The sequence below is a fragment of the Mercenaria mercenaria genome, chromosome 1 (genome assembly GCF_021730395.1).
Source record: "Mercenaria mercenaria strain notata chromosome 1, MADL_Memer_1, whole genome shotgun sequence".
In the NCBI taxonomy this organism is placed as follows: Eukaryota; Metazoa; Mollusca; class Bivalvia; order Venerida; family Veneridae; genus Mercenaria; species Mercenaria mercenaria.
The window spans coordinates 117,533,323-117,551,518 of NC_069361.1; the positions used below are offsets into that span (position 1 = coordinate 117,533,323).

The 18,196-nt window shown below is 34.5% G+C and overlaps 1 protein-coding gene across 10 annotated transcripts in view; it reads left to right on the top strand.

The window, feature by feature from the left end:
- Positions 1–18,196, top strand: part of LOC123525784 (centrosomal protein of 290 kDa-like) — a 63,963-nt gene that overhangs the window by 3,244 nt on the left and 42,523 nt on the right. For all 10 annotated transcript variants that reach the window (XM_053521712.1, XM_045304940.2, XM_053521720.1 and 7 more), the window contains exons 3-15: positions 2,591–2,673; positions 3,205–3,316; positions 5,621–5,756; positions 9,728–9,805; positions 13,022–13,076; positions 13,586–13,684; positions 14,211–14,266; positions 14,648–14,711; positions 15,344–15,453; positions 15,970–16,051; positions 16,649–16,721; positions 16,969–17,032; positions 17,355–17,465. In XM_053521712.1, the coding sequence (XP_053377687.1) occupies positions 2,591–2,673; positions 3,205–3,316; positions 5,621–5,756; positions 9,728–9,805; positions 13,022–13,076; positions 13,586–13,684; positions 14,211–14,266; positions 14,648–14,711; positions 15,344–15,453; positions 15,970–16,051; positions 16,649–16,721; positions 16,969–17,032; positions 17,355–17,465 (1,123 nt within the window). The remainder of the gene's footprint in view (positions 1–2,590; positions 2,674–3,204; positions 3,317–5,620; positions 5,757–9,727; positions 9,806–13,021; positions 13,077–13,585; positions 13,685–14,210; positions 14,267–14,647; positions 14,712–15,343; positions 15,454–15,969; positions 16,052–16,648; positions 16,722–16,968; positions 17,033–17,354; positions 17,466–18,196) is intronic.

The following is an 18,196-nucleotide window of genomic DNA, read 5'->3' on the forward strand; positions in this document are numbered from 1 at the left end:
AAAGTTTGTTCTATCTTTCTTGATGTTTTAAATACATGGTTTAGTCACAGGAAACAGAAGTATTTATAATTCTTTAATCCCAGGGAAAGTACGATCGCAAATTCGACAGATAAGTAATAGTAATTAGTACGCTTTTATTGTTCATCTTGTTTTTTCTTGGGACTGATGAATAATAATAATAAACTTATATAGTATCTAAGACATGGATTTTGCTCATTACTTGTTGAATTTGTTTTACTGCTTGTGTAAATAAATTACGGTGACTACCGGAAATGGCTGTTAAAATTTCATACATATTCGATATGCATCGACCCGAGTGAGAGCTAAATATGCAAAAAATATTTACAAAAGATAAATGTAATAAAGGCAACTTTATGACATTTAATCATAACTTTTACCAGCAATTACCTCACCAGCAATTACCTTATAAATATATACTGGTAATACAGTTTGATATCATAATAGTACATGCATATTGCTAGACTCTGGGTCTTACCGTTATCTATTTACTCAAACAGTAAAACCAAGTCAACAATTCATGAGCACATCCTATGTCTTAAATTCTAAAGAAAAAAATAAGTTTATTATTTTAATTCATGCAGTCCCGAGAAAAACGAAAAAAAACAACAATAAAAGCTTCTGATTACGGTGTACGAATTGCTGTTAATTATTTGTCAAACTTGCAATCGTGTTTTTCCAGGAATTAAAGAATTATAAATACCTGATAATGATTACCGGACCTCTAGCCTGCCCTGTATGGGTCTAAAGGTCTGGTTACCGGACCCCTTGCCACTTCCTTTAACGATTCTGTACCGCCTATTTGTTTTCAAAATGATGAGTAACCCAGCTGATCACTTCATAAATTTCTGCAATAGTTGGCAAAATATTGCAGGCAGCAGTACCCATTTGAAACTTGTGTCTAAAACTTGTGTTCAGATTGTGTTGCATGGTTTATTTTACATTGGATCAGAAGAAAAATTGATTAAAGATATTTTAAAGTGAAAGATTAGGCCATGGCATTTTATTTGCTAGAAATACGGCAGATGACTGATTTCTTGAATAATTCCTGGTTATGTTTCAGTACGGGGTTTGTTTAAGCACAGTATGAACATATATTAACATCTCTGACACTGAAATTTTGTCGCTACATTGGGATGAGTCTAGCTTAAAAATTTCAGCCTTACAGATGTTTGTACGCTGTTAGGATCACCTTGATATTGAAACCAAACCAGAAATCATGCCAGAAATCTGTAATTTCATCAAATGAAATGCCATGGACTAATCTTTTACTTTAAAAAATCTTTAATCTGATCATTTGTGAAATCATCTCTTGTATCTTGTTATGGTCTGTCAACGAATATGTGGAAAACAATATACCCCCTAAATAGAGTTTGTCACAACATAATTTTAATACCATTTAATGATTTTGTCTAATCTATTTGTGCCATTTCAGTTCTTCCTGATTGATTAAAGCCATTTCAGTTCTTCCTGATTGATTAAGTCCCTTTGTTACTTGCGTTATAAAAGAATCTGTAAATAAACAGTTGAACACTTGTAGACCATTTAGATTCCAGTTTTAGGTGAATATTGTTTAAATCTTATTTGATATTTAAAGAACAATTAAGACTGTCTATTCCCAAAAAGCTAGGCTAAGTTAGCGGACAGGCCTTTCTTATCTAAAACAAATTTCTCTCTATCTGTTCTGGGGGCTTTATTATTTCGCTCTGTCCCTCTGGTCAGATTGCTCTTTGTCTGTACTAGTAAAGTACCTTTGAATGAGTTTACCATGAAAAGGGCATTATATAAATCTGGTATAATAATTATAATAATACTTTCTTTAAAGTCTGCCCTTTAGCTCAGTAGGGAGAGCGCAGATGTACGGATCACGGGGTCATGAGTTCGATCCTCGGGCTAGGCATATGCTCTGTGATAATTTGATAAAAGATATTGTGTCTGAAATCATTCGTCCTCCACTTCTGATTCATGTGGGGAAGTTCGCAGTTACTAGGGGAGAACAGGTTTGTACTAGCTGGTACAAAATCCAGGAACACTAGTTAGGTACTGCCCACAGTTACATAACTGAAATACTGTTGAAAAACGGTGTTAAACCCAAAACAAACAAGCAAACTTTCTTAAAAGTCCGATAGTGCTTATAATATAGTTTTATGTAAAAAGTAGATAGAGCAGCTATCCAAATAGAGAATATATGCATATAATCACATACTTAGAAAAGTACTTTTTACAGTATCACACATTTACTTGCATAGTTTGAGTCATAAAGGGAGGTAACCAAAACAACAAATTTTAAAAGTAGTACCTTCTACTATGTTAATCAATAAACAAACCTTTGACAAATGTATGAAAAAACAATTATCTGATTGTTACATTTTATTTTCATGAAAAAAATGTGGCACCCACATTACAAATGATTTAGCATTGAACATACAGCAATATAAGTCTACTGAACAGACTTGTCTAACATTATAAATCATCAAAATTTATCTGAACTGTTTTCTAAGGCGACAAAGATATTAACGAATGGTGTTGAGGTTAAACTTAAACTGTTATAATTTTATGCTTTTCATTGTAGGTGATCGGATGAGACATGACTTTGGTTTCAGTGAAACAGATGTCGGTAATATAGATCAAGTTATTGAAGCTCTCAGGGAGTTGGTATGTGTTTATGCTTTTTTTGTAAATTTAAGAAACATTAACTTTCGTTTAAAGGCCTTGATATCTCTTCACAATCAGGGAAATAATAGTGTAAATAATCTGATGCATAATGAGAAAAAAAATGGTTTTGGAAAAGAAGATCTAGATCACACCTGAATTGTGTTGTTAATTTTGTTTCACAGATTTTGCATTCTGAAAATAATTTTAGCAAATATATTAGAAGAGTAAGGGGAGGCAAATTTATAAAGAAATATTGTCTGAAATATATCAGTGATACAGTTTAAGCCAGCAAGTTTGCAATAAATCTGCTAAGTCCTACTTTCTTTACCACTATATAGTTCAGAGCTTCTTCTAAACCTGAATTAGTTTTTGTTTTCACTTCTTTTAAATAAAATCAGTCCTTAATTATTATAATAATAAAGATATGCACAGATAGTAGCTTCAGTCTATACCTCGGAACATGAATTTCAGTGAAAGGAAGTTATCTGTTCCTGGTTAATAATTATAATATCTGTGCTGTTTGTATTGTAGGAGATACTACGTTCTGAAGCCCATGACAGATTAGAGGCGGAGACTATCCGAGCCAGTATACAGAGGCACAGGCTTCAGTTCCTGCCAGGACAGATCACACAGGAAATAACAGGTATGCTTCAAATATGTCAGTATGGCTGTCATCAGTAATAGTGATGTCCGTGTATTGCATGTTTTTCAATGAATTATCAAAATATTAGAGTGAAATATATCTGGCATTTTCCGGAAAGAAACTATAAAATGGGTAAATTTAGTCAAAATGTGAAATAAAAAGAAAATTTGTTTTACATATAAGATTGAATTTTTTTTTCACTCATGAACACCATATACATGTAGTACATTTTCACAAGTGGCTATGCCTTAACTATCATTCAAAGGTATATAACTTTGAATTTTTATGCCCCCAAAGGGAGGCATATAGTTTTTGAACCGTCTGTCTGTCTGTCGGTCTGTCCGCAATTTTCGTGTCCGGTCCATATCTTTGTCATCGATGGATGGATTTTCAAATAACTTGGCATGAATGTGTACCACAGTAAGACAACGTGCAGTGCGCAAGACCCAGGTCCGTAGCTCAAAGATCAAGGTCACACTTAGACGTTAAAGGATAGTGCATTGATGGGCGTGTCCGGTCCATATCTTTGTCATCGATGGATGGATTTTCAAATAACTTGGCATGAATGTGTACCACAGTAAGACGACGTGCAGTGCGCAAGACCCAGGTCCGTAGCTCAAAGGTCAAGGTCACACTTAGACGTTAAAGGATAGTGCATTGATGGGCGTGTCCGGTCCATATCTTTGTCATCGATGGATGGATTTTCAAATAACTTGGCATGAATGTGTACCACAGGAAGACGACGTGCAGTGCGCAAGACCCAGGTCCGTAGCTCAAAGGTCAAGGTCACACTTAGACGTTAAAGGATAGTGCATTGATGGGCGTGTCCGGTCCATATCTTTGTCATCGATGGATGGATTTTCAAATAACTTGGTATGGATGTGTACCACAGTAAGACGACGTGTCTTGCGCAAGACCCAGGTTCGTAGCTCAAAGGTCAAGGTCACACTTAGACGTTAAAGATCATTTTTCATGATAGTGCATTGATGGGCATGTCCGGTCCATATCTTTGTCATTCATGCATGGATTTTAAAATAACTATGCATGAATGTGTGACACAGTAAGACGATGTGTAGCGCGCAAGACCCAGCTCCGTAGGTCAAAGGTCCTAAACTCTAACATCGGCCATAACTATTCATTCAAAGTGCCATCGGGGGCATGTGTCATCCTACGGAGACAGCTCTTGTTTTTATTTTTTTTAGAGGTCCATTACCAATCTCACTGGGTAAAGTCCCATAACTCTGACATGTATTTTGGCCAAATTTTGCCCCTTTATGGACTTAGAAAATCCTGGTTAAAGTTTTGCATGCCAGTTACTATCTCCAACACTAATACAGATATTGAATTGAAACTTTACATGTGTCTTTGGGGTTATTAAACTAGGTGATAGCATCAAGTACCATATCTTTGACACGCATTTTGGCCAAATAATTATGCCCCCATTTGGACTTAGAAAATCCTGGTCAAAGTTTTGCAATATTCCTGCTTCTGGGACAACAATTCGAATAGTCAAACATTGGCTGTCTTGAGGACAGCTCTTGTTTAATGAATAATTGATATATTTACTCCAATTTTTGACAAAACACTTCTTTAATACCAGCACTTTAAAGGGAGATAAAATATTTAGTACTGAAATTTTAAACTGTTGGGGCCTCTGGGAGAGTACTTCACTGTCATTCACTAGGTATGAAACCCCACTTGGATGTAAGATTCTTTCATGTGAGGAAACAATCCATCTTGCTTACAGAAAGTCAGAGATTTTATCCTGGTACCCACCCATGCTAAAATGTTGTCTGTAGGTCTTTCTCCATTCTTAATAGCTGGAAAGTAGCCATATAACAAACTGTATGGGTATGACTTTACCCTGGAAAAACCCAACAACAACAACAACAGCAACTTTAATTTGTCATAAATTATCTTTAATCTTCTAAATGGCATGTCCCATGTGGTTAAGGGACGATCTATTTATGAAAAGAATTGGAACCACTGCCTTACCCTTGCATGATCGTAAGAGGCGACTAATAGGGTCTTAACACTTAGTTTTGCTGTAACTCTGTGATTCCAGCAAGTATACAAATTTTGATTCCATACCTCATGTTTTTATTTCGATGTAAATGAGATGTGAAACCAAAATTTGTAGTCCTGTTTGGCGCCATATAACCTATTCTGTGTTGGTGTGCCGTAAAACCCGAATAAATAAATAAATAAATCTAAATGCCATGTCCTCCAAAAACAGGACACATTATTTATAACAATTTAAACATAAATTTTAAGAACGCTAAATTGTCTCATTTGTTTGTACAGATGCTATTAATTCTGCCAAGAAATCTAACGCTGATGCTATAGTTTACCTGAAGAAACAGTTAGAAAATGTCAACAAAAACATTGTATACCTGGAGGGCTACCAGAAACAACTAGATGAAGAAAATGCTCAACTTCAGTAAGTAATTTTTATAGGTTTTTACATTTAAAAAAAAAGCTCTATGTTATATAAACTTTATGAATGTTTTTTAAGTGACTGACTCCCAGATTTATGTAAAAAAATTGAATTAAAGAAAGAAGAATTTATTTTTTGGTAATTGTAAATGGAAAGAAAAAAGTTTAATCCAGGAAGTTTCAGGCAGTCATGAAAAAAACCCAGCACACTTATGAGTTTTAAAATGCATGGAGTTTATCTTCACTTTATTAGTTTACTGAGTAGGGGTAAAATGTAATCTAGGGCTGTAAAGGAAATTTAAGGTTCTTTTTTAATGACTTTCTGGTTTAAATACCAGTAATTAAGATGGAAAGAACTCATTCTGCACCAAGATATTTACTCTGTTGTGTAGATTTTACAATTTTCAGGGTTATAGGAGTTCAGCTGTAGTAGGATTTTAGTTAGAATTTTACTGTCTGGCATACATTAAAAATATTATCTTCAGTCAATTACTTCACTTTAACTAAAGTGATTCATTTACAGTGTTGGGAATAAAAATGAAGTAACATCACAAAATGCAGTATAAATACATGTACATATGAATCTGTTCCAATTATCTGGTCAAGTAAATAAGGTCTTTGAAAGGGAGTTTATTAAGTGACTGAGACATGTCTGAAATGATGAACAAAATCTAGACTTTATATAATGGCTTGTACCAGTTTGCACTTCTGTTCTCCTCTGCAGATGAATTCTCTTTAAATCAGGGATAATCTTGCTTATCTAAAATACTTATTTGTGAATAGTAGCAGTGAAGCATAATTTGAATTTGTCACAGAATTGTAAATTGTATTTCCCTTTTCCATTACTGAACATTTAAAAAAATACAAGTAAATTACTGAGTTCTTTTTTCACAACTGTTGTTGATTTGATGATATTCACCAACATTTTATTAGCTCATCTGATTTTTTAAAAAGAAATGATGAGTTATTGTCATCACTTGACCGGCGTCGGTGTCGGCGTTGCCTGGTTAAGTTTTATGCATAGGTCAGCTTTTCTCCTAAACTATCAAAGTTATTGCTTTAAAACTTGCAACACTTATTCACCATCAATAGTTGACTCTGTACAGCAAGAAACATAACTCCATTCTGCTTTTTGCAAGAATTATTGCCCCTTTCGGACTTAGAAAATATCTGATTTCTTAACCGTTTTGCGTTTAGGTAAACTTTTCTCCTTAACGATGAAAGCTATTGCTTTAAAACTTGGAGCATTTATTTGCCATTAAAAGCTGACTCTGCACAGCAAGTAGTGTAACTCTACATTGCTTTTTGCAAGAATTATGGCCCCTTTTAGAATTAGAAAATCAGATTTCTTGGTTAAGTTTTGTGTTTAGGTCAGCTTTTCTCATAAACTATCAAATCTATTGCTTTAAAACTTGCAACACTTGTTCACGATCAAAAGCTGACTCTGTACAGTAAGAAACATAACTCCATCCCCCTTTTTGCAAGAATTATGGCCCCTTTTGGACTTAGATAATATTACACAGAGACAAAAAAATCAGATGAGCGTCTGCTCCTGCAAGGCGGTGCTCTTCTTTTTGCTCATATTTTCTAACATAGGCAAACATAAATTTTTCATAAGGGAAATATTCTTTAATACAGGGAAGCATGAAATTAAAATGCTTGTGAATACTAAGCATTAACATCTATGAAACGCATAAACTTAATGCACAAATTGTGTGCTGTCAATCAAATCGAGAAACAAAGGTGACATAAAACTTTATAATTAAATTATTTTGTAAGTACAGTGCTATAAATATTTATAGGACAATGTTCTGAGAACTGTTGCTTAAAACAGATTAATTGCGAAAAATAAGGGTATTGACATGTAACTAAAGCGTTATAGTATGATATGTAGAATCTGTAATGCACCTTCCTTGTTTTAGTGAGATACATTTAGTTTCAGCTGCCACAACATTTATTAAATATATATGACTGTTTAAACATTTCTGCTTATTTTCTTTATTCAGGGAATGGTATATTGTGTTACATTAGCTAAATGCAAATAGAATATTGTTTGAATTTGTAGACAAACCTTGATTTGAGAGTGATGAATTCTTGTAGATCTTTGCTAGATCTTTCTTATATAAGTTTTCCATTATCTCTCAGGCAATGATGCAACACAATCTTTTAATTATAAATATACATATGAGCCGCGCCATGAGAAAACCAATATAGTGCGTTTGCAACCAGCATGGATCCAGACCAGCCTGCGCATCCGAGCAGTCTGGTCAGGATCCATGCTGTTCACTTACAGTTTCACTAATTACAATAGGCCTTGAAAGCGAACAGCATGGATCCTGGCCAGACTGCGCGGATGCGCAGGCTGGTCTGGATCCATGCTGTTCGCAAATGCACTGTGTTGGTTTTCTCAAGGTGCAGCTCATATACACTTTGCAAAGAAACCATTTATTGCTGCTTTCCTCAGATGAGTTTTTGTTGCTTATCTAAACATAATATTCATAGCTTCTATTCCGTCTAAATGGCTGATCGCATGTATTGACATGCTGCCAGTTGACTGAGGCCCAATAGGGGTAGCCATATTTGAGACTCTATGTATAGATCAAAACTTAAAGCAAATGGACAAAGTAGTTAGTTTGTACTATTAATATTTTTCATCCAAAGTTGTTAAATTTATAACACTAAGTCTGCCTATCCAAGACACCGATTTTTTTTTGTGGGGAGCGGGGAATATTGGTAGTCAGATGGGCATGTGATTACTTTTTTATGGTGTTTCTTTCGCATTATTTATTTTTCCAGTTTAGATACCAAAAGTGGTATTTCTTAAGAACCAATTGTTGGTTTATACTGTTTTACTGATGCTGTAAAATCATTTAATTTCGTGGGCATGAAGTTTCGTGGTTTTGGTCAAAACGGCAATTCCGTGGGGATATGAATTCGTTGATTTCAAATTTTGAACATAAAATGAATGAGAATTTTACTTGTTTGTTGGGATTAAATTTTGTGGATTGACTCAATCCACGAAAATTAGTCCCCAACTATTATTGATGATTTCACAGTAATATTACTGATAATATTTCTTTATTTCATATAGATTGAGATATTTTCACATTGCTAACAATTTGCTTGTTTTAGAAGTATTATTAGTTTGTAAGATGAGATGTTTTGTGATGTATGGCCATCATAGCTAAGATAAATCTGTCAAGAATATTTCTAATCTTACAGTCAGAAATTTGATATTCTCACTACTTTTGTCAACATCATGACATGTCATTAAATTAGCAAATCTAGTCTTTTAATAAGCATAAAAAGTATGTAGTAAAATTTAAAAAAAGATGAATATTTTCAGAATGACATTGTACATTTTATTGACTATAACTTCAAGTAGGCCAGAAAAAAAAGAAATACACGTATTAATCAATTCTAGATCTCTTCATTAAGTTTTCCACATTTTGTTTCTTAGCTCTGAATGATGTGCAGTGATGATGTAGAAAACTTGATCCAATTCTTTTTTTTCTTTCATCTTTCTTTGAATTTATTGTCAATGTTCTCTTCTGTTTATTTCTTTTTTTTCCCCATTTGAAACAGATGCTTCTGTTTAATATTTCCATCTAGTCTAACTGGTCGTTTACCAGGATATGCAGTGTATGTTAGTATTCAGCAGACACCATAGTTAGGGTTAATAGAAATTGCAGTTGTCTTCAAAGAATTCAGTTAATTTCATCTTCAAGACCATATTTCTTCATTGCATTTATTTGTATTATACATGTTTTTGAGAGCTTTGATAAATGACTTGCCACCAGAGACAGACATATATAAGACTAGGAACTCTAGCCCTTATTTTATGACAGAGGGGCTTGGATATTTTAATTGTGCATATTCTTTGTTTGATTTAAAATTTTCATGTTTAGAATATTTTTTACTTCATGATTTCTTAGTAAGTATTAACACTCTGAGATGTTGTGTTGTCATTTTCAGCCCAGAGAGAGAACAGGTGAGACAGCAACATGAGGAGATTATCTCACAGCTCAACCAGAGAATGGCTGAGAAAGCCAGGTAACATTTTCTTCTTTTTTTTCAGTTTTCTTACTTGCAACATTTGATATGTTCAAAAACTGATGTATCATTTTTAGAAATGTTTGGTTGGTATTTGCTTTACCATTTCTTTATAATGTGAAACTATTGTTTTTGCCCTGTCCGTCCGTCCGTCCTTCCGGTCGTCCGTCCGTATGACACACTTCATTTCCGAGCTTTAACTGGAGAACCATTTGACCTAGAACCTTCAAACTTCATAGGATTGTAGGGCTGCTGGAGTAGACGACCCCTATTTTTTTGGGGTCACTCTGTCAAAGGTCAAGGTCACAGGGGCCTGATCATTGAAAACCATTTCCGATCAATAACTAGAGAACCACTTGACCCAGAATGTTGAAACTTAATAGGATGATTGATCATGGAGAGTAGATGACCCCTATTGATTTTGGGGTCACTCCGTCAAAGGTCAAGGTCACAGGGGCCAGAACATTGAAAACCATTTCCGATCAATAACTAGAGAACCACTTGACCCAGAATGTTGAAACTTAATAGGATGATTGGTCATGAAGAATAGATAACCCCTATTGATTTTGGGGTCACTCCGTCAAAGGTCAAGGTCACAGGGGCCTGAACATTTAAAACCATTTCCGATCAATAACTAGAGAACCACTTGACCCAGAATGTTGAAACTTAATAGGATGATTGGTCATGAAGAATAGATGACCCCTATTGATTTTGGGGTCACTCCGTCAAAGGTCAAGGTCACGGGCCTGAACATTGAAAACCATTTCCAATCAATAACTAGAGAACCACTTGATCCAGAATGTTGAAACTTCATAGGATGATTGGTCATGTAGAGTAGATGACCCCTATTGTATTTGGGATAACTCTGTCAAAGGTCAAGGTCACAGAGGCCTGAACATTGAAAACCATTTTCGATCAATAACTTTAGTACCACTTGACCCAGAATGTTGAAACTTCATAGGATGATTGTACATGCAAAGTAGATGACCCCTATTGATTTTGGAGTCACTCTGTTAAAGGTCAAGGTCACAGGGGCCTGAACATTGAAAACCATTTCCGGTCAGTAACTTGAGAACCACTCGACCCAGAATGTTGAAACTTCATAGGATGATTGTTATTGCAGAATAAATGACCCCTATTGTTTTTGGGGTCACTTCGTTAAAGGTCAAGGTCACAGGGGCCTGAAATTGATAACCATTTCCGATCAATAACTTCAGAACCTCTTGATCCAGAATGTTGAAACTTCATAGGATGATTGAACATGCAGAGTAAATGACCCCTATCGATTTTGGGGTCACTCTGTTTAAGGTCAATGTCACAGGAGCCTGAACATGGAAAACAATTTCCGATCAATAACTTGAGAACCACTTGACCCATTATGTTGAAACTTCATAGGATGATTGAACCTGCAGAGTAGATGACTCCTATTGATTTTGGGGTCAGTCTATTAAAGGTCAAGGTCACAGGGGCCTGGTCATGTAAAATCATTTCTGGAAAATAACTTGAGAACCACTTGACCTAGAATGTTGAAACTTAATAGGATGATTGGACATGCAGAGTAGATGACCCCTATTTATTTTGAGGTCACTTGATCAAAGGTCAAGGTCACAGGAGCCTGAACAGTGACTTGAGAACCACTAGGCCAATAGTGTTGAAATTTAGCGGGATGACTGGACATGCCAAGTAGATGATCCCTATTGCAGCCAACCATCAGTGTCTCTTTGACTTTCGCTCCTGACCCCTATTGACTTCTTGCCTATAGGACTTTGCATTGGGGGAGACATGTGCTTTTTTACAAAAGCAATTTCTAGTTATATCTGTATATCAGATTGGGTACCTGTGATTTTAAGGTAGTGGACCCCTAATGTCTTTTGGTAAATTACATATGTTCTGTATACGATATTGGTATTCTCAGCTTCTTTTACAGAAAGCAATGTGTGTGTTAAGCTATATTTACGTTCGCAGAATGCCTAACATGAATAAGTAATCATACGGAAAATAGCGAGTGTCATTACGCATCCATTACCGTAATGGATTATTTTTTAGCTCGACTATTTGAAGAATAGGGGAGCTATCCTACTCGCCCTGGCATCGGCGTGAGCGTTAGCATGAGCGTCACACAAATGTTAAAGTTTGCATACCACCCCAAATAATTTCAAAGTCCATTGAGATATTGCTTTCATATTTTGCATACCTGTTTACCATCATGACCTCAGTCTGTAGAAAGGAGGAGGCAACTCTATCAAGCATTTTGACTGAATTATGGCCCCTTTTTGACTTAGAATAAATGTTAAAGTTTGCGTACCAACCCAAATATTTTCAAAGTCCATTGAGATATTGCTTTCGTATTTTGCATACTTGTTTACCATCATGACCCCAGTCTGTAAAAAGGAGGAGGCAACTCTATCAAGCATTTTGACTGAATTATGGCCCCTTTTCGACTTAGAATAAATGTTATAGTTTGCGTACCAACCGAAATATTTTCAAAGTCCATTGAGATATTGCTTTCACATTTTGCATACTTGTTTACCATCATGACCCTAGTCTGTAAAAAAAAAAGGAGGCAACTTTATCAAGCATTTTGACTGAATTATGGCCCCTTTTCGACTTAGAATAAAAGTTAAAGTTTGCGTACCACCCCAAATATTTTCATAGTCCATTGAGATATTGCTTTCATATTTTGCATACTTGTTTACCATCATGACCCCAGTCTGTAAAAAGGGGGAGGCAACTCTATCAAGCATTTTGACTGAATTATGGCCCCTTTTTGACTTAGAATAAATGTTATAGTTTGCGTACCACCCCAAATATTTGCAAAGTCCATTGAGATATTGCTTTCACATTTTGCATACTTGTTTACCATCATGACCCTAGTCTGTAAAATGGAGGAGGCAACTCTATCAAGCATTTTGACTGAATTATGGCCCCTTTTCGACTTAGAATAAAAGTTAAAGTTTGCATACCACCCCAAATATTTTCAAAGTCCATTGAGATATTGCTTTCATATTTTGCATACTTGTTTACCATCATGACCCCAGTCTGTAAAAAGGGGGAGGCAACTCTGTCAAGCATTTTGACTGAATTATGGCCCCTTTTTGACTTAGAATATGCTTATTGTAATGTTAAAGGTTTACTCATTGCTTATATTATACTATCAGGCACTGAGAATAGTCGAGCGCGCTGTCCACTGACAGCTCTTGTTTATTCATATTATAGTATGCAGATACAACTGAATGAAACCAGGGACAAAGTGAGACAGACAAATCAAGACGTAAGTTATATAATGTCATCTCAGATTGTCATCTCCTTGAATATACTTACTGTCAAATTCAGTTTTTCTTGTGAAATTAAGTAGTTTATACATCTCTGTTTTGTGATTTTCTCACCTTTTGTGGAACTCTGTTTGTCACCTTCATTGATGGACTAAGTCAGCAACCATCTTGTTCATCTTGATATCCTATACACCTACTTTTTAATAATAAATATTGTATTTTCATCTATTTCAGTGGATTTATTATATGCTGCATAAGAGATTTTTTTGAAGAGTGAAAAGAAAAAAAAATGTTTTAAAGTTAAATCTGCTATAGCAGCCAGCTGTATTAAACAACCACTTCCTTTCAGAAGCCAGTCAGTGAACTTCCTAAGTTGACATTTTGTTCTAATTTTAACTTGTCTTAAGTAGTCACCTGTCTTAGGCAGCCAGATTGCATCACTACATTGGCTGATTGTATAATACAATTTGGGCTGTAATGTAGTGTAGAAGGTTATTTTTATGACCAGATTGTAGATTTAGAAGATGGTATACTCCAACTGAAGGAAGATCTCATACAAGAGAGAGGGGAAGCCAGATCAGAGAAAAGACAACTGAAAAAAGCTGTAGTAAGTATAAAATTCATGCATGTTATGTGGGAAGGGGCTTTAATGTCATTTGCTTTCCACAGCTGCGCCATGAGAAAACCAACATAGTGTGTTTGTGACCAGCATGGATCCAGACCAGCCTGCGCATCTGTGCACTCTGATCAGGATCCATGCTGTTTGCTAATGGTTTCTCTAATTGCAGTAGGCTTTGAAAGCGAACAGCATGGATCCTGACCAGACTGCGCGGATGCACTCTGTTGGTTTTCTCATGGTCCGGCTCATATTGCAGAAATTCTATCTCTGAAAGCCATTATAACAGCATAGAACATGATCTAAAAAGAGGGAAAATTTGACCACATCTTTTATTATTTCTGAAATGAATATTAAACAAAATAATCTGAGATTATTTTTTAACATTTTGAAACATTGTTTGAAATAAATATGGATTTAAAAGTGCTGTAAGTATTTTAGAAGGAAATAGTAAAACGGTTATGAACCTAAATCTGAATGTACAAAAGTCTAAAACATTGTCTATTACTTATTACAGGCAAGCACCACAGAAAAAACAAAGGAACAGAAACTGGTTAATGTGGAAAAGAAAAAGTATGTTACTGTATTATTTGCCTGACCTTTAGTCTTAGAAGATTGATTCTGCTGTAACTTTGAAACTATAAGAGATTTTTTCATGGAACCTTCTTTATAGAGGAAGTACAACTCGAGAATATGCAGGTCATATCATTTGGTTGCATTGTTTAAAAAATGCAGCATTAAGAATATGCAGGCTTTTTAATTTTTTTCCTAAAAACTTTTTGGTGCTATTAACTTGTACTGGTACAGTATTTGGATTGCTCGGCAATATTCTTGTTAACTTTGGGCAGGATTGTATAATGCAGTATTTGTTTGACCTTTGTACCACAAAAATCATATTAAATTTTGATGTTTACGTTTTTACTTTATGGCTTAAATTGGTTCATGTATTCTCAGGGATTTGGATGTTTTACATGAAAAGCAGGTAGATAGTGAAGGAAAACTGGATGCTTTAAGAAAGGTAATCAGATTTTTGTATACATTGTAGTTCCTAGTATTTAAACAATAGTTAAAACAGAAATGATCAGAACTTTGTTTGCCTTATTGAATGATTTATGTACAGTTTATACATATCTATGAAATCTTAAAATTCTTTGATTGTTCTATTCCCTAGTTATTTTTACCAATTTATCCATAATGGCTGTTAAAAGCTTGGTTTGAACATTTTTCTTTACAGTAAAATGTCAGTTTCTTGCCAATATTGGTTAACAAAGATAGGTTTAAGGGCTTCTTCAGATTTATAATTGTTGTCAAGTGAATCATATCTTTAAAAGCATTAGAAGGTTGACATTGGTAGAAAATGGGGATGGATTGATCTAAGTTTGAAACATCTTGATTTATTTAATGGCAGAAAGTTTCCAAGACCCTGTAATACAAGTTGTTTAGCAATCCTGCCCTATATAATAAACAGGTGCATATTGGAGTGTTACCTGTATACTTTCTACTTGTAGGTCTGTCTAGTGATTCCTTGAAATGACTGAAAGAAATTCCGGCTATAACTGAAAAATAACAAAAAATTTATTAATCCCATAGTCCCATGTGAAAGATGATCATACCAATTTGTCCAGTAATTGTAGTGTTTGTTTTTTGTAGAGTTTACGTAGATATGAAACATCCAAAGCAAAGCTTGAAGGTCAGGAAAGAGCTCTTACTGCACAATTACAGAAACAACTCAAACAAAATGAAGAACTTAGACAAAAAGGGTGGGTATATCTTATAAACATTATATTTAAATGTATTGCATATTGTGCGCAAAATAAGACATGCGAGAGGACACAGTGCTATTTAGATGGAAAGTCATTTTCCCAGGAGGTGATAGGTTAAAATTTCATTGACTGGTTCCAATCACGAATTAACCAGGTGTTTTTAAAAGCATTCATTAACTGTAGTTTAGTTGACATGAGTTGTGAGAAGTCATTTTATGAGTGATTTAAAACTTTTCAATCAACATTTTTGTCTTTTTACTAAATATAAATTACGTTACATGTGAATTAAATTTTATTTTGTAAAATGGAGTTTTGAAAAGAAAATGATCTGATTGTGCAATGGTTAGTTTTTAGAGCACATTTATCCACATATGGATATGGAAAGTAATGTTTTTAAAAATAGAATTGTTTTTGCACAAAGAAATTTTCTGAAAATACAAGAGGTTTTCATTGTAGTATAATAATTATCTGTATATACCTTTTTTGATATTCAGTCTTTTCCTTCAATTTCAGAGCAGCTATTTTAGCTGAAGATGCTAAGACAGAGAAGGAATTTGAAGAGAATAAAATGCAACTAACAAATAAACTCCAACGGGTAAAATTTTATTATGATCATACCACCCTTTTATTGACCCTATGTTATACATGCAGAGATTTAGGATAACATAAAGTTCTGATTTTTTTCAAATTTTGTTAAAATATTGATTTTTCATACAGGTAGAAATGTTTTTGAACTATTAACACTAGTAAAAGAATACTTTTTAATTTAAACTTGATGTTTTTTTGTGTACTAAGTGGTAAATGATAGCTAAAAATTTGCTTTTTTTGCTCTGTTTGTATATGGAATGCTATAAATTTGCCCTAGTATTGGAAGAGGCGATGACCTTTGTGGCTGAGCGGTTAAAGTTGCTGACAGAATCACTAGCACTCTTACTGGTTTTGGTTTGAAACTATGCCAAGGATGTAGAATACTACAAGAGGGTTAGCCATACAGTGGGCATATAGAATGTCAGTGGTCCTACCAAGGTGCCTGCAGATGCTGAAAATAATGCCCAGAGGGCATAGTCTTCTTCCTATCATAAAAGTTGGAAAGTTGCTAAAACATAAATTATATGTGTATTTCTTAAAACTTAAGAACACAATTTAATGACAAGTTCCTGGTAATAAAACTGTGCAGCTTTTTTTCTCACAGATGGAAAATGAGATTGTACATGAGGAAGAAAAATATTACGAACTTGATCTACAAAGAGAAGGTCTAGCGGAAGGTAAGTTTTAGTGTTAACTCTAAACCACTTTAAATGAAAAAACCGTCCATCTTCATTTGCTCAAACTTGTCAAGCTTGCCATTATGTAAATTTAGTCAAAAAATCGATAGTTTCGATAATTTGCAGATAGATAATTGAGTTAATGTGAATCCTACTAGGAATAATGTTTTATTTGTAAGAAGTTTCAAAATTTAATCCTAACATTCATTTCTGATTGTACAATGTATGGATGATGGTACCATTTCAGAGTTGGAAGGGAAAATGAAGATCAGGATGGACGATGCTGAAAGGGTAGCAGACCTTGATTCTCAGTAAGTGCTAGAACCTGCTACATTATACAATCATGCTGTGTTTCCAGATTCATCTACCTGGAACAAACGTGATTTGTACTTTTAAATTGATAAAACACTGTTTATCATTCAGATGCATACTTGTATTACCACTTGGAATGCGCCCCAATAATATAATTCTTTCTCATTTGGACTCCATCAAAAATCATCCCATATATGATTGCTTCATATCTGGCACTCTACAGAACTAACAACCTTCTGAAATGAGAACATCTTCCATATTTTCAGCTGTCAACCAGTTAAAATTACTGTCATGCACATTTTGTTTTTTGTTTATCTTTAGATTACAAGCAGATAAGCGTAACTTGTCATCCAAGGCAGAGGAGGTTGGTGAAATGCAAGGACAGAATACAAAAATGTTAGAGGATATAGAAACACTTGGAGAAACTCATAAGTATGCATTGTTGATATGACAAGATAGTGATAGTATATAGAGTTGAAACAGTACTTTATACACCTGCTTTTACACATTTGTCAATCATTTGCACAACTTCTTCTTTGTTGATATTGACATTTTTATCAGTTATTCTACATTGCTCAGGTCCAGCTTTGACTAATGTTCACCATTCAAGAATTGTTTTCAGAAAAAGGTTTTGAAAGTGTGTTAATTCTTTATATCAGATTTGAACTACATAGGTAGCTGAGCTTTAAAAAACACAAAATGTTAAACCTTTACATCAGTTTGACAATTGACAACATAAAAATATTAGTGAAAGTAGGACCTATTTGGCATTGCTGTTTGCACTGAAGTAGCCATTGACATGTTTACAACATATTTGACTGCTACTATTATATCAGTTGTGATTTCTTTCCCAACAGAAGTCATTCTATGAACGAAGCATTAGACTGAGTTTGCCTTTATAATTCTGAATATAATAAAATCGTTGTGTCACTATTCATTTTATGCTGAGAATTGACTCTTATATAAAGAATTTGCCTCCATTGCATATGTTAATCAATCAGAATATGCCAAATTTTAATATTTTTTCAAGATCCTAAAAACAGCTTGCTGCCTTGTTTGCTTTCTTTCTGACCCTGCATTTAACTGCACACTGAAACTTACATGTTTTTAGCTCACCTGTCACATAGTGACAAGGTGAGCTTTTGTGATCACCCTTCGTCCGT